General features: G+C 47.7%; 1 protein-coding gene across 1 annotated transcript in view; it reads right to left on the bottom strand.

The window, feature by feature from the left end:
- The window catches only part of VEGFD (vascular endothelial growth factor D), a 140,734-nt gene that overhangs the window by 90,423 nt on the left and 32,719 nt on the right, over nucleotides 1-17,592 (bottom strand). The window contains exon 2 of the mRNA XM_073668065.1: nucleotides 3,019-3,220. Within this exon, the coding sequence (XP_073524166.1) occupies nucleotides 3,019-3,220 (202 nt within the window). The remainder of the gene's footprint in view (nucleotides 1-3,018; nucleotides 3,221-17,592) is intronic.

Below are 17,592 nucleotides of genomic sequence, written 5' to 3'. Positions count from 1 at the left end.
GACGTCCAGGATTATGGACACTGTGGGAGATGTGAGTGTAGTACCGGCACTCTGCTTCTATCTCTGCCCCCTGACGGCTTCTTTTTTTCACAGAAGGTACAGCAGTGGAGATAGAAGCAGTGAGTGACACCAGCACTGCCCCTGATGACGATTCACTTCAGGGCTCTGCTAGAATCTGTGAGGCTGCGCTGGTGTCACTCACTGCTTCTATCTCTGCCCCCTGTCGGTGTCTTTTTTCAGAAAAGCTACGGTGGCGAAAGTAGAAGCAGAGTTCCGGCGGTGCACTCACATATCCCACATCTTCCAACACCCAGGATCCAGGACATTTTCAGAGGGGACAGCGATGCAAGAAACTAGTGAGTAACTGCAGTGATGACCCGTGTGATGGTCTGTTTCAAGAGGCGCAATGGACGCTGCTGGGAGTGAGTGCAGCCCCAGCTTCCTATGACTCAACTTAAACCAAAGGTCACAGAAAGTACAGTAAAAAAAAACACATGTCGGGATTAGATAGATAGGGAGAAGTGTCAGGTATTGCGCAATAAAGCAAGTTACAATAGTGGATAGGTGTAAAGCTATATAGTTAGACAATACATTTTAGGTTCCGGACCACTCTTTTAAATTAACTAATACAATCATATAATAGGTATGAAGCACTAGAATATTCCGCATTAACATCACATTGACTTTAGTAGCTCATGCAGAATAGAAAACTTCTATTTATAACAGATCACGTCCCTACAATCTGCAGTTCGAATCGTTCCCATGGTTGGGTACAGTATATCAAACACACTGCGATTCTCACGTCGTTGACAGACAATTAGTGGTTCCTGTCCAAGAGTAAGATCCGTGCACATTTTGGAAGATTACATTTTTTATGTGTCAGCAATCATTCAGCACCACTTATCAGTCTACAGACATGTTTCGGGTCAGATCATTAATATTTCTTTTTCTTGTAACTTTTTACCAAATAAAATGTAGACTAAATAATCTGCACGACAGGATGTGACCTCAGATTTCCCCATACATTCACAGGACACATTCTATGGGAATTATGTCAAACATGAAGCATTTGTCTCTACATGCAATGGCCCCATTTCATCAATTGCATTTTTTAAGTTACTTTTCTTTTCTGTCTTTGTTGTATTTGTTGCCATTCTGTACTCCAGGCTCTCCATATTGACGTACAGGACAAGAATACATTTCCGTCAAATTTTGCGACTTTTTGAAAAAGTCTTGATTCAAGAATCATCCAAAACATCTAGAAACCCTCAATTCTGCCCACTATGGTGAACATAAGAAGAACTAGATGAATGCATCTAAAATAGACATTTACAAAGGTGCAAATTAAAAGAAGAATTAGGCTGTGTGCCCACGATGCATTTTTTAAGCGTTTCCGCAGTGGCAAAAACGCTGCAGAAACGCTTAAAAAACGCATGGTAGAAGGTCTGCCATGTTCCCCAATGATAATCTGCATGTGCTGTGCACATGCTGCGGAAATTTCCGCTGCGGATTATCATTGCAGAAAAAAAAGCAGCACTACCAATTATTTTGCGGAAGCGCTGCGTTTTCGCCGCCATAGACTTTCATTGGAACGCATGGAATCCACATCACTGCATCTGTACATGCGGAATCCGAACGTTTTAATGTGCGGATGGTACCCGGGTTTTGAGAAGAGGAGACTCTCCTTCAGACCCGGGTACCATAGAACCTGTAAAAAAAAGAATAAAATAAATATGATCTTTACCTTCTGATGGCCCCCGGTGTCCTTGTCTTCGCTTGTCGGCAGATCGCGGTGGACTGAAGGACCTGCGCTGACGTCATAGTCATGTGACGGCAGGTCCTTCAGTGTATCGCGAGCTACCGGCAAGCCAGGACGGAGAGAATAAAGACTCCGGGGGCCATCGGAAGGTAAGTATAGATTTTTTTTTTATTTTTTACCATTCTTTACGGTCACACTATATAAATCCATGCCGGCTGCATGGATTTATATAGTGTGACCAAGTTGTCAAGCACTTTCCAAGTGATGCTAAAATCGCTTGGAAAGCGCTTGACAACCCGCATGCGGAAATGCAAGTGAAGAACGCTTCACATCCGCATGTCACTGGCAGGAAAAACGCATCTACAATCCGCATGTACAATCTGCATGTACAATCCGCATGTACAATCCGCATGTACAATCCGCATGCGTTTTTTCTGCCAGGGAGATGTAGAAATGCTCAGGAAAAAATCCTGAGCATTTCTGCATCATGGGCACATAGCCTTAGGCACGAATGAAAACCAGGTGAAAAACACCAAAAACTAGACAGAAAACAGGCACAAATGCAATAATAAATCGGGCCCTATATATTTATGTCTGTCTGATTTTATATGTTAAAGGAAACTGTCAGTTGATTCATGCTGCCTAAACCACGTCCAACATGAATTAGAGCCTGGCTGCAAGATTGCACCCAATTTATCTCTAAAATGCTCCTGTTTTTCAGTAAAAATATGGTTAGAAGATCCTACTCATCTCAAACTCTGACTATGGTCCCCGTCAGCTTCTCCCCATTCCGCTACAGTTGACTGAAAGGTCTCTCGCTATTGGAGAGACCTGTTAATCACTGTTAGTAGCGTTGGGCTCTGGGCAGGCGTATGTATAACTCATACTTACCTGCCAATCCGGGGAATCCCCGCAACGCACAGTGCATGCACTTGGGGATTCATAAGTCTGCAGTCACACAGAGTGACTGCAGACATCATTTTGGACTAGGCAACCCCTTTATATTAATCCAAAGGTTTGTTTTTTACTTAAATAGACTCATTGAGGGAAACTCTGTTATAATATATCAGTAGAAATATTTCAAGATGGGTTCTGAACCCCTGGATACATTTCCACTTGAAGGAAAATTATTGAAAATTGTTACAAAATGAAAAGCATTTTTAATCACTTCTCGCTGTGCAATAACTATTTACACTGGCGTGGACAAGCCCTTAAATTATTGATGCTATCACTATTGTACGATATACCATATAATGTACCTTTTAGTATTTCAATATCATAGAATGCTGCGGCAAATCTGGTTGAGCGGTGGGGCCCAGACCTGGTGTCAGAGCTAATGTAAGACTTGAGTTTTGACCGACATCTCCACAACTTCAGCTCTCTGGGATGGGTGATACGTAGAAGCTCCTCTAGGTTTGCAGCAGATCTGATCCTTTGTTCTAACTCACTCTGTGTCACTCCCTATAAAGAAAAAACAATAGTAGTGGTCAATTATATGTTCTGAAAGTTGTAGCGGTCCATACATATTATTCAGTAAGGTCCAGTGCTGTTATTTAAAATGTATTTTACTCACATAGTGCCATTAATTCCACAGCACTTCAGATACATTAGCATAGCTGTCCCCATTGAGGCTCATAATTTAAATTCCCTATCAGTATGTCTTTGGAGTGTAGGAGAAAACCGGAGAACCTGGCGGAAACCCACGCAAACACGGGGAGAACATACAAACTCTTTGCAGATGTTGTCCTTGGTGGGATTTGGACCAGGACCCCTGCGCTGCAAAGCAACATTGCTAACCACTGAGCCACCATGCTGCCCTACTGTCATAGTGAATAACAACATTCCTATAACACAGAAATGTAATTTACATGTTATTTAACAGTGAATTCTTTCCATATATCCCTTTTTGCAGCAAAGTTCCAGGAACACATTCCAAAATATACAGGGCATCTGCTCCACTTTAAAATTCTATGGCGTCTGATGCTCTCCTAGTAATAATGTGTACTGATAAACAGTAGAGTCTTACACAATAGTCTTCTAGAAATAGTCTCCAAGACAAGACAGTAGACACATGTATATAATATTCTACACAGCCATTGTAATGTCTACCAGTTAAAAGAGGGAAAATTAATATGTATTAAAGGGGTTGTCTGACAAAGACAAAAAAATTAGAGCATATGGAGATGACAGCCATTGTTATCTGCATCATCATAACATGGACTTGCTTCCTCTGTCCCCTGACGCCAACCAGAGGAGATCATTATCCTCTTCATCTCCAGACTGTTGCGCGCCCATCACCTTTTCCTCCTCATCCTCCCTCATTTGTTTCTTGGCTACTGCACCTTCACTAACAGTTTGTCGGGTACCATGAGCCCCCCTCGATCGCTATAATCCACCCTCCCATGGCACCCGCCTGTGCAACGACAGCCTGGAACTTAGAGATATTGTTATCCCTTTTGAATCCTCCTCTGCTTCCTCCTCTTCCTCTGGGACCACTACCTCCTCCTACAGACTAGTCAAAGTGTGCTCCAGCATGTAGATGACCGGAATAGTGATGATGATGATGGCATCGTCAGCTCTAACCATCTTTGTAGCCATTTCAAAACTGTGCAGAAGGGTGCAGAGGACCTTAATCTGTGCCCACTCTGCAAACATGATTTGCACCATGTCCATACTGCATTGCACCAGGCTATGCAAAATGAGATACTGCGTCAGGGTTCGTCGCTGCTGCCACAGTCGCTGCAACATGTGCAGAGTGGAGTTCCATCTTGTCAGCACATTGCATATCAACCAGTTAACCGGTAGGGCCAAAGACCCCTGTAACGATGCAAGTTGATGACCCGTGGGGTGCGAATGCCAGAAGTGAGCACACAGCAACCATGCTTTCTGTAGCAGCTCTTCCAGGCCGGGATAGTGGCGGAGAAATTGCTGTACCACCAGGTTGAGAACGTGAGCCATGCAAGGCACGTGTGTGAGAATGCCCCGGTGTAGGGCCACCACCAGGTTTGCACCGTTATCGCACATGACCTTCCCTGGCTTCAGGTTCAGTGGAGACAGCCTTTGCTCAAACTCAGCCTGGATAGCTGTTCACAACTCTTGAGCTGTGTGACTGCAATCTCCAAGGCATATTAATTTTAACACTGCTGATTGCGGTGAGCCCTGGTTGTGAAGTACAGAGGTGGGGGGCATTCTCTCTGCCCAGTTGGAATGCGTGTCTCATTAAGGCACAGGTTGAGGGCGCAGGTGGAGGCCCTAGAAGAGGGTGAGGAGGTAGAAGCAGTGGAGGAAGTGTTCGATACAGAGGTTTGTCTTGCAAGCCTTGGGGATTCCAAGACTTGTGGAGCAGCCCCTTCCTCGCCTGCTCCCACAGCCACCAGAGTCACCCAGTGCCCAGTCAGCGAGATGTAATGCCCCTGGCCATGCTTGCTCGTCCAGGTGTCTGTGGTGAAATGCACTCTGGCAGACATAGATTTTTTTAAGGAATGGGTGATGTTGTCTGCGACATGCTGGTGTAGCACAGGCACATCTTTCTTAGAGAAGTAATGGCGACTGGGCAACTGGTACAGGGGGACTGCGACGGCCATCAGCTTTTGGAAACCGTCTGTATCCACCAGGCGGAAAGGCAGCATTTCCGTGGCCAACAGATTGGAGATGTTGGAGTTCGAGCTCTTAGCTTTGGTATGTGCAGGAGGAAACAATCTTTTACGTGGCCACACCTATGGGACCGAGGGCTGGCTGCTGTGCTGAGAGAGGGTGGAGTAGGGTCAACATGACAAATAGCTGGACTGTGAGTGAGGTGCAGGTGGAGATGTTATGGTGGATTGAGAGAGATGTGGTGTGCTCGGTGAAAAAAAACAGCACGCATGTCCACTTCCATAACAGCTGACGGGCTCTCACTCACCCCAACTGGAGCGGGTAAACAAGTGGAGGTTCTGCGGCCGGAGACCTGTGTGAGAACACTTGCCAAGGTGACGGAGGAGGAATAAGTAGCAGACGAGGTTTATGGGATGGCCAATGGTTGGTGAGGCCCGTAGTGAGATTCCCAGACTAACGCATGTTGATCGCGTATGTGCCGGTTTATGCATGTAGTAGACAAATTATTGGAATTTTTGCCTCTACTGAGTCATTTTTTTCCAAAGTTTGCAGATAACATGAGTTGGGTCATCCTTTGCGGTCCCAAAAAAGGTCCTGGCTAGGCAACCCTTTCCGCCCCTGCAAACTGCAGACCCACGACCGCTGCTGGCCACAGCCACAGTTGTGTCTGAGGATGCAGTGCTTGTCGTGGTTGTGACGCGCCCCCTGGGCCGTGTGCAAGGGATACCCGGAGCCGGATCTCGATGAGGGTAGTAGTCCTTGTGGCGGTGACCCGGTCCGTGCCCAGGGTGTCAAACTAAGTGGCAGTCTATGGCAGTAGATGTTAATTTGATCGACTACGCCACCCGTTGAGTGCGGCTTTGAAGCCGCCGCTGCAGAACAGTCCACTGAGGCCAGGTGTATAAGGATGTGCAGCGTGGTGGTATAACCGCCAACGGGAGGGGTATGGCCTCAGGGCAGCAGGGATAGATGATGGGGGTGATGGTGGTACACGAGCGCAACAAAGACAACTCGGAGTCTTGGTGGTGCAGTTCAGGGTCTTTACTCACGGTTACTTGGTTACTGCTCCAGGCCACCGCTGCAGAGGTGGCCGCCTGCGTCGCGCTGTGCTCACCAGGTGAGGGGCTCGGTTAACTCCCAGGTCTTTCTGGAGTGCTTTGCAGGACCCCCTTTATGTCCCCTGTTTCTGGTCTTCAACCCCACTAGTGACCACGCTTATGTCCAGCTGCCTCGGACCTTCTTGGTGGGCAAACGTTGGCCTGCGTTTCCCAGGTCCTATGTGGTGCCTTTCTAGCGGGTGTGGCGAGGGGCTGCTCCACATGTAATGTCGCAGCCTCCGGTTCTTAGTTGAGGGTAGTTTCTCTCCTCCACTAATTTGGGATCCGGTTCCCATCTTCTTGACCTGACCCCCCTACTCAGGTAGCGGCGGGCGTGTGGTGGCTACCAGCCAGTCCACACCCCTGGGGTCCCCTCTGTCCTTCCTGGAGCCCAGTCTGCTCCTCTTCCTCCTTCTTCCCTCCTCCAGGCTCAGGCCTCCTGACAGGGCCTGCCTGTGGAGCAAAGCCCATAAAGCAGCTCTGCTCCCTGTCTTCTCTCTCAACTCACTCCCTTTCCAAGATGGTGCCTCCCTTTATACTCCTGTACAGAGTGCACCCAGGATCTACTTCCCCCACGCACACACTACCGGGTTCCCTTCTCTAGGTGTTCCCTCCCCCCACTCCAGCCAGGGACATGCTCACTCGTGCCTGCATAACTAATGGGAGCACCGTCGAGCTGTCCCCCGGAAATGTGGTGTAGTGCATGTGGGTGTTAGGGTCCTGAGCCACACTCCATCCTTACCTGGAAGTGAGATATCGCACATCTGGGTGAGATGCAATACCTCTGTAGCAACCGAACCCTCAGGGTGCTACATTCCCCCCTGGCAAAACCCAGCACGTCCGCGGGCTGGAACTGAGCAAAAGACAGGGAACATGCAAATTTTTCATAAACAACAAGTACAACAGGTATCAACATTCAGTTTCCCTTTATGGGAACGGCTCTCTCTTAAACGGTATAAGTGCATATGTACTGTTCTGGAACTCTTTTTCATAGTAACACATTCTAGCATATAAATTTTTCATATAAAACATTTCTAGCAGCAGATCCACGAAGAAGTCTCTTTATAACAGGTCACAGTTTATTCTGCAACCAGGTGTCCATTTTCCTAAAACAGGGAGACGTAACCAGGTAGGGGTCTGTCCTGCCCCGAGTCCTTAACAGTCTTTAGTCCGTCCTGGGTTACACTCCAACTATGTACACAGGATTCCCGGTAAATCCACCAAGGACTCCTATACATTACTAGAAACACATAATTATTTACAGGATATGGCCGCTCTCAGTCCTCGGCCAGGTAGGGGCGGCTGTTCTCAGTCCCCAGCCAGATAGGGGATAAGGGAAACAGTTCTCTTTCTGTCCCAACGGGGACCACACTCTTAGTGGAAACAGTCCCACAACAGTCCTCATACCCGGTCGGGTAACTATTCACATCTCCTCTTTTACCGTTTACGATTAACGGTGTGCTCCACACGCTCCTTTCTCTTTCTCAGGTTCAGACCCGTCCGGGCCCTCTTGGTACTCGGGGTCTGAGTGGTACTATTCATGACGCCCGGGGTCAGGAGGTGCGACTTTGGGCCTGGGCGCGGGCTGGTGGTGGCAGTGCCCAGGTCTGGAGCAGGTCTGCGTCTGCAGCGCCCGGGATCGGCGGCTCCACCGGATGGCCCGGGAGCAGGCTGACGCTGGCAGCGTCCGGGACAGGGAGACTCCTCTTACCTGCTCCCGCGACCGCTCCTGCGTCACGCGTCTTCTCCTGGTGCTGGTCGGGGCCCGCGATGGCTGGGGCGCTGCCGATGCTGGGCAGCTTAGTCTGCTGCCGGTCCGCCATCTTGCTGTCCGTTCCTGGTGTCCTCCTCCCCCCTGGTGGACCGTGGCCTACCTGGCGATGATCCTCTTCCGTAGGCCGCGGCTCCACAGTTGATCATCAGGGTCGAGGACCTTCCGTCGCGCTCCTGTGACGTCGGCGTCTGCTGGGCTCCTTCCAGGACCTTACGCAACGTCCGGACGTGAGGCGGGACTTCAGTTCTCGCGCGCTTTCGGAGTCCACGCCCCTCTTCTTCCCGCGCGACGTCTTCAAGATGGCGTCCAACGGCGGGAAAACTCCACGGAAGGCGGGAAGAAGGCTGAAAATGGCGCCGGATGGCGGGAATCTTCACCGATGGCGGGAAGAAGGCTGAAGATGGCGCCGGATGGCGGGAATCTTCACCACAGGTAAGTTTGAACAGTCTTTTTCAGGCACGCAGTACCCGGTGGTTGCGGGCACGAAATCCTGCCGACTACGCCAAAAGTTGACGCGCCCCCTGGGCCGTGTGCAAGGGATACCCGGAGCCGGATCTCGATGGGGGTAGTAGTCCTTGTGGCGGTGACCCGGTCCGTGCCCAGGGTGTCAAACTAAGTGGCAGTCTATGGCAGTAGATGTTAATTTGATCGACTACGCCACCCGTTGAGTGCGGCTTTGAAGCCGCCGCTGCAGAACAGTCCACTGAGGCCAGGTGTATAAGGATGTGCAGCGTGGTGGTATAACCCCCAACGGGAGGGGTATGGCCTCAGGGCAGCAGGGATAGATGATGGGGGTGATGGTGGTACACGAGCGCAACAAAGACAACTCGGAGTCTTGGTGGTGCAGTTCAGGGTCTTTACTCACGGTTACTTGGTTACTGCTCCAGGCCACCGCTGCAGAGGTGGCCGCCTGCGTCGCGCTGTGCTCACCAGGTGAGGGGCTCGGTTAACTCCCAGGTCTTTCTGGAGTGCTTTGCAGGACCCCCTTTATGTCCCCTGTTTCTGGTCTTCAACCCCACTAGTGACCACGCTTATGTCCAGCTGCCTCGGACCTTCTTGGTGGGCAAACGTTGGCCTGCGTTTCCCAGGTCCTATGTGGTGCCTTTCTAGCGGGTGTGGCGAGGGGCTGCTCCACATGTAATGTCGCAGCCTCCGGTTCTTAGTTGAGGGTAGTTTCTCTCCTCCACTAATTTGGGATCCGGTTCCCATCTTCTTGACCTGACCCCCTACTCAGGTAGCGGCGGGCGTGTGGTGGCTACCAGCCAGTCCACACCCCTGGGGTCCCCTCTGTCCTTCCTGGAGCCCAGTCTGCTCCTCTTCCTCCTTCTTCCCTCCTCCAGGCTCAGGCCTCCTGGCAGGGCCTGCCTGTGGAGCAGAGCCCATAAAGCAGCTCTGCTCCCTGTCTTCTCCTCTCTCAACTCACTTCCTTTCCAAGATGGTGCCTCCCTTTATACTCCTGTACAGAGTGCACCCAGGATCTACTTCCCCCACGCACACACTACCGGGTTCCCTTCTCTAGGTGTTCCCTCCCCCCACTCCAGCCAGGGACATGCTCACTCGTGCCTGCATAACTAATGGGAGCACCGTCGAGCTGTCCCCCGGAAATGTGGTGTAGTGCATGTGGGTGTTAGGGTCCTGAGCCACACTCCATCCTTACCTGGAAGTGAGATATCGCACATCTGGGTGAGATGCAATACCTCTGTAGCAACCGAACCCTCGGGGTGCTACAGTTGCATCACTCCGTGTCTGTGCAGGAGGCCGCAACGTAACTTCCTCATCTTCCTCCTCTTACACTACCTCTGCTGAGCTACTCAGCTGCATGCCTCTGTGTTCACACCAAGTGGGATCTACAACCTCATCGTCATCTTCTCTGTTATCCCATTCCTCGCCCTGGGAGTTATCCTCCTGCTCTTCCTGCCCTGACAGCACAGTACAGTCCACTTGACCCTCAGGTATATGAGTCTCATCAGGATCACCTTTCCCCCGGAGGTTAACATCTGGTGACGAGGGTCTGGATTTTGCTCGGACCCTACTTTGTCCAGCCCTGGATCAAACAGAAAAAAATTTTGGGCATCGGTGCAGATGCTTTCCTCCTCTTGAGTCTGTGAATCTTTGGAGCAGACTTCTGATGCCCATGGAATAGAATGTGTGAACAGCTCTGCAGATACGCCCATCTGTGGTTCCCCATAGTCAGTTGGGCGGTTGGAAAGTTGTGACATGGGGGAAACAAGGGTAATTGGGGTGCCGCCTCAGAGGACTGGACTGTGTGTGATGTTAAGGTGGAGGAAGAGGAGAGGCCATTTGATGCAGCGCTTGCCATCCACTGGAGCACATGCTCTTTCTGGCCCTCATCTACAAGGCGTACCGCTGTGCAGCTGCCAAAGAAAGGAAGTAAAGTAGCCCGTCCGGTAACAGAAGTTGTCAGTTGTCTTTGGATAGGATGAGATGGTGTTTGTTCAGTAGAGCTTTCACTAACATTACCACCTACCCCACGTACACCTTGAACACCAAGTCTATTTCCCCTTCCACCACGATCTCGCTTTTTCCCACTCATGTTGGATGTACCCTTACCCTCTTTTAACCAGCTGTTTCACAAACCTAGGCCCAGACCTGTCAGTCACCTGTCACTAAATTACCAATCGGTTTTTATTTGCTCAGATAGTGTGGCTGGAGCATGCTATTAGCAACAAAAATTTAGATTTTGAAATGTGGACTCCTGGCTGAAGCAAAGCTAGTAGCACTAAATATTTATATGCAGGAATGTGGCCTGGTTTCTGTAGCACGCTAGTAGCACAAAGAATTTATATTTTGAAATTTGGACCCCTGGATGGAGCAGAATATTAGCACAAAAGAATTAAAAGCTGAAATGTGGCTTGGTTTCTGTAGCACGCTAGTAGCAGAAAGAATTTAGATTTTCAAATGAGCACTCCTGCCTGGCCAAAAAAATTACCAGCATCAAATCTTTCTATGCACAAATGTGGCCTTGTTTTAGTGACACGTTATTAGCAGAAAGAATTTTGATTTTGAAATATGTACTTCTGCATGGAGCACAATATTAGCAGCACAACAGAGTTATATACTGAAATGTGGCCTTGTGACTCTGGACCACACTATTAGCAAAAAGGATTGATCTGCTGGAAGGTCAATTTCACAGCCACACAGGATCTTATCTATCTGAACAAGCTGACTGACAATCAACCGTCTAGCTAACTATCTCACTCAAGTAGCAGGAGCAGCCTCTCTGCGCTGCTACACTGACAAAATGACGCCAAATCAACATGTCCGCTTTTTATATGGAGAGGGACATGTGACTTTGATAGCCAATGACACAAGCCCTTGTGTCTGGACTTTGTGGATGGTTCCTGCACCCTGATTGGCTGCTGGAATCTTCACACATTAAGTTAAGGAAAAAAAATTTTTAAGAATAACAGTCTGCTGCTCCCCACACCCTCCCCTCATCAAACACGTCCCCCCCCGCTCACCATACAGTACCACTATCCTAGCCAAAGTCCTATAAAAACACTAGTGGAAATGTGATAATTACCGCACTTTGGCCGAATTTTGCAGATTTTGAGTAAAAACGCTTGGGGGTACAAACATGAATCTGAATGTGCAATGTTCATGCCGAATTTGAGATTGGCTAACATTTTCCAAACAAGCCCTGCAATAGGGAACGGTACGGCCAAAACAGTGAGTACTTCCACAGTACTAGTATGTCGCCACGGGGAGCCAACCAGTGAAAGTAATTCCATCAGTGTAGCATTACTTGGACTGTGCATAATATTTCTTCCAATAGCAAGTGAAAAGAACTGTGCTTCAGCTGCTCTGAGAGCCCCTAAACCTGCTTGTTTGATAAGGAGAAGACACCTTCATTCATATGCACCATATGCAGTGTAACCTATACTGTGAATTTAAAGGTTATTCCCATCGCCAAGATCCTATCCCATTATGTAGTAGGTGTAGTAATAATAATAATATTAGCAAACACCTCCAATTACAAATATAGTATAGTTCTTCTGATTCGCTATATCGCTTACCCCATGTGCAGGGCACTGCAGTAGCTTAGGTATCCATGGTTACGACCACTTGTATACAGACAGTTAGTTAGCTGTTAGTGGTCATAACCATCGATATCTAAGCTACTTGAATGCCCTGCACATTGGGTAAGCGATATAGCGAATCAGAAGAACTATACTACATTTCTAATTGGAGGTGTTTGCTATTATTATTTGTTACACGCACGCCACCTAAGTTCTGATAGGAGCAAGACGGGTTACATGAATTTGTTGGAATCCTGGGGGAACCGTTATTCCGGGCGACCATAGGCTGCAGCTTCTCTCAGGCACAGGAGAGATTAAATTGCTGACCAGACACATTTGAAAGATTCCTCATAAACGGTAGAACAGTAACATTTAATGAGGCACGGGCAGTGCAATGCAAATGTCTCTTTGAGCAACAGGCTCCAGTAATAACAGTACAATCTCCTTTGCAGCACAGCAGTACACAGTCTATTATCCTGTAGCACAGTATAGCACAGTTTTAATCCATACACAACCACAAGCTTTTCCTTCACAAGGACTCAGTTGTACTCATTCTTTATCCTGCATGGAGATAGAGGGGGGGATGTTTTGATGAGGGTGATAATCCCTATGACACGATTCCTTCCAGTCCTTATCTTTCTGCCTGATAATACTCTGCACTGTTAGCCCAGGGAGTCTAACTGACCTGTGTTTAGCTTCCCTCCTAACCTGAATTCTGTTCCCTTGCCTTCTGTGAGATACAGATCATAAGCCACCTTTCTCTTCGGCTCCAGCCAGACAGTAAACAACTTCCCCACAATCCCCCTGGGACTCTGCTAAAACACTCCCCTTCTCCTGTGACTGTTAACCCCTCTAGTTGCTGGATGCTTCTGGAGCACAACACTTCCTGTCTCCTGTGCTTGTGTTACTTCTAATAGTTGCTGAATGCTTTTAAAGCAACAGCACTACTTCTGCCTGTCACACTCTTCCCTCCTTTTTGAATGTCGTCCTCGACATTTGTCTTAATTGGTAAATTCTGAGACAGTGGTGAAAGTTGGATAACTTTACATACAAATTGGCATTGTGAAATTGGTAGAACATTCATAAACATTGAAGACAACCTAATCTTACAACCATTTTCTTGTTGGATGCCTGAAAGAAATAAACAATTAACACAATTAAAACAATCAGCATCTCTTCAGCTGGAGCTTTTCGTACGTCTTCAACCAGCTGTCTCTCTCTATGCTTTAACAGTTCTTTGTTTCTACAAAGTCTTTTAAGGAAAATCAAAGCATGAAAACAAGTCTTTCCAGTAGGCAACATCTTCCATACTGCCTCTCGGTGGTGAATACCACTCAAGTGGCCTTAACTGGTCCATAGGCAGAGATACCCGTTTCCAGTCGACAGTCCTTGGCACTTGACTCAGATCACCAAGTGTCTCATATGTCAGCATCACAGGCCTCCTCCCTTCTCGAGTCGACATCCTCCTGGTGGGTTGTTCCTCAGATCCCACGGGATCTTCAGTCACAGGAGTTTCTTCTGCCGCACTCATTTCCCGTGCTTCCTCAGATGTTCTTGGAGCTTCCTCGGTAAGTTCCTGTACTTCTCCTGAGTCACCTGTTTCCGCTGTTAGAATCTATGTTGTTTTACTATCGGCCATCTTGTTGTGGTTTGCTGGCTTCTAGTTTTTTCCTCTGGTGCTGGGTTTCTTGGTCACGTGATCTCTGCACTCTTTATTACCTAGCACCTGGCTCCCATTCCCCGCTGGACATCAGTGTTGTTACGCTCGTGCTCTGGCTAAGTTGCCTAGTTTAGTTCTTTGTGCTTTGGACAATTGATATCCTGGGACTTCTTGTTCCACCAGTTTTGTTCCCTTTAATCTTCATTTCCGCAACTAACTTTTCTGTTAGGAGGTATCCTGCTTTTGCTCCCAGTCCTTAGATCTTTTAGGGACCCCACAGGTCTTCGTTTGCGTTCAGTGCAGGAGTTTCGGTGGGGCTATTAACAAGGAATAGGGCACCCACCACAGCGTAGGGTTAAGCTGAGTCTCAGTTCAGGGACAGCTTTTCCCTCCTATTCCTTAGTTCTAAGTTGCAGAACATAACAGTATGTCCAGCCCCTTTTAAAAAAAAAAAAAAAAATGGAAAAGTTTTTTTTTTTTCTCTTCTCCTCTCCTCTCCCTGTATTTTGCTCAGTATGTGTACCATCCAGGAGCTTGCTCAACGGTTGCAAGGGTTGACTCTGGAGGTTGACTCTGGATTTTTTTCATTTAAAAATGCTTGCTTGTTGTATTTTTGGCTCAGACCTAGATCTTCTGGGAGTGAACTACAGCGTGTAGGGATTATTATGTCTCTATTGCATAAGGAACCTCAAATCTGAGCGTTTTCCTTGTCTCCTGATGATCATTGTTTGAGATCAGTGGAGGCATTTTTTGATGCCATGGGTTTGCTATATGATGATCCTGATCGGGTTACATAAGCTGAGGCAGAGCTCAGACATCTCAAACAGGGATCTTTTAATGCTGAGAGTTATTGCATTCTGTTCAGATGGTGGTCTGCAGAGGTCAGATGGAACGACCCTGCACTCAAGTTTCAGTTTCTGGCAGGCTTGAGTGAAAGGGTTAAAGATTTGCTCATTGCATTCCCTGCACCTGATACTTTGCAAGTTGCCATGTAGTTAGCTATCCATGTGGATAGAAGGTTGAGGGCTAGACAGAATGAGGAGAAGTTTCCTGTATTGATGGATTCTGTTTCTCATGATATTCCTGCCGACACTGGGTAACCTATGCAGGTCGGGGCAATGTCGTCCCGTTCCAAGGAGAGGGACAGGAGGTTCTCTGAGGGAGTTTACTTGTATTGCGGTAAGGCTGATCATTTTTTAAAGCAATGTGAGGTTCGCTTAAGGAAAGAAAAAAAAATGGTCAGTAGAAATAACACTCCTGTTCACATTGCGTTTTTATGTTCTGCTGGGGTGTTTTTTTCTGGTAATACCACCTGTCAGGGTCGTTCGATTGAGTTTCAGGTTAAGGTGGATTGTGGTTCTGTACTTAATTTGATTGATCAACAATTTCTTGAAAAGTATAAGTTTTATTCTGAACCTTTGTCGTCTCCTTTTCCTGTGGTGGCGATTGATAATACTCCCCTGGAGCATGGGAGAATTCTTCGAAAGGTCACTGGGTTTGAGCTTACTATGAATATGGAACATCGGGAGCAGATTGACTTATTTGTACTTGCTAAGTTGCCTTCCCCAATCGTCCTGCGGTTGCTCTGGTTAAAAGTGCATAATCCTTTGCTGGACTGGTCGTCTGGTTCCATAAGATCCTGGGGTCAGGGGTGTTATGGTAAGTGTTGTAATGTTCACATTGCGGCTGTTGTGAAGGGAGAGTTACCTGAACAAATTCAGGATTTTTGGAGGGTTTTTTCGGAGGTGGAGTGTAAAGCTTTACCACCTCATAGAGATTATGCGCTATTGACTTCGTCCCTGATGCTAAGCTCCCTAAGAGTCGGTTGTTTAATCTGACAATTCCCGAGAGGGAGGCTTTGAAGGAGTACCTTCAGACTAGTTTAGCTGCAGGTCACATAAGACCCTCTAAGTCTCCTGTGGCGGTTGGGTTCTTTTTTGTCAAAAAGAAGGATGGGGGTCTTAGGCCATGTCTGGATTTTCGGGAGATTAATAAAATCACTGTGCGCAATCCTTACCCATTACCACTTATTCCGGATTTGTTTAACCAATTGACTGGAGCTAAATGGTTTTCTAAGATTGACCTTCGTGGGGCATATAATTTGCTGCGGGTGAAGGACGGTGATGAATGGAAGACAGCTTTTAACACCCCGGAAGGTCATTTTGAGTGTTTGGTGATGCCTTTTGGGCTTACTAACGCCCCTGCATTTTTTCAAAATGTCATCAATGACATTCTGAGAACCTTGATCAATAGGAGTGTTATTGTTTATCTGGATGACATTTTGATTTATTCATCGGATCTCGAGTCTCATTGGCAGAGAGTCCGCAAAGTTCTTCAGATACTGAGAGATAACACACTGTTTGCTAAATTGGAGAAGCGTCAGTTTGCTGTCCAGTAAATTCGTTTTTTGGGTTATTTTGACTCTTGTGATGGTTTTGAGATGGACCCGGTGAAAGTTCAGGCTGTGCTGGAGTGGCCGAGGCCTGAGGGTTTGAAGTCCGTACAGAGGTTTTTGGGGTTTGCCAATTATTACAGGAAATTCATAAAGAACTTCTGTGTCATCGCTAAACCGATTACTGATCTCACCAAGAAGAGTGCTAATACAGTCCAATGGTCCACTGAGGCTATTGAAGCTTTTGAGTATCTCAAGGAGAGGTTCAGCTCTGCTCCTGCTCTTATCCAGGCGGATGAGACCAAACCATTTTTGGTTGAGGTGGATGCCTCATCTATAGGCATAGGGGCAGTTCTGTCCCAGGAGGGTGAGGATGGGGTGCATCCCTGTGCTATCTTTTAAAAAATATTTTCTGAGACAGAGCTCAACAATGATGTTGGGAATCGTGAGTTGTTGGCTATTAAACTCGCGTTCGAGCATTGGCAACATTTTTTGGAGGGGGCTCGACAACCTATACAGGTTTTCACTGATCATAAGAATTTGATTCATCTGGACGCAGCTAAACGTTTGAATGTCCGTCAGGCTAGGTGGGCACTGTTTTTTGCCTGGTTCAATTTTTCCATAACCTTTGTCCTGGGGACAAAGAATTTTAAGGCTGACGCTTTGTCTCGTAGTTTCTCTCCAGCGGTGAATGATGAGACGGAGGAGTGTATTTTGCAGAGAGGGGTAGTGGTGGCCGCATTGGATTCTGAGTTGGAGAACAGAATCCTAGGAGCTCAGAGTGCGGCACCAACTAACACTCCGTGTGGTAAATTGTTTGTGCCTAGAGCCTTGAGGAGAGCGTTGTTTGTTGAATGTCATGAGCCTCGGTTGGCGGGTCACCCAGGGATTTTGGAAACTAGGAAGTCTATCGGTCGGAGTTTCTGGTGGCCAGGGTGGCAAAAGGAAGTCATCAAGTGGGTGCGTCAGTGTTCTGTGTGCGCTAGGTCGAAGGCCTCTCACGCTCCGGCTGCGGGGTTGCTGTGCCCATTGGAAGTCCCTAGTTCGCCATGGACGCACCTTGCCATGGATTTTATCACCGATCTGTCTTTATCGGAGGGTTTTTCTGTCATCTGGGTTGTTGTGGACCGATTTAGTAAAATGTGTCATCTGGTTCCGTTCAACAAGTTACCTTGAGCCAAGACTCTTGCTAAGGCTTTTGTGAAGGAGATTGTCAGGCTCCATGGTGTTCCCACAGACATTGTTTCCGATAGAGGTCCACAGTTTGTGGCTTGCT

Source organism: Phyllobates terribilis, unplaced genomic scaffold (assembly GCF_046119375.1).
Source record: "Phyllobates terribilis strain yellow unplaced genomic scaffold, ASM4611937v1 Scaffold_2__4_contigs__length_985480577, whole genome shotgun sequence".
Taxonomy (NCBI): Eukaryota; Metazoa; Chordata; class Amphibia; order Anura; family Dendrobatidae; genus Phyllobates; species Phyllobates terribilis.
Note: the sequence above shows the minus strand (reverse complement) of the source record. Positions and strands in the feature narration are given on the sequence as shown.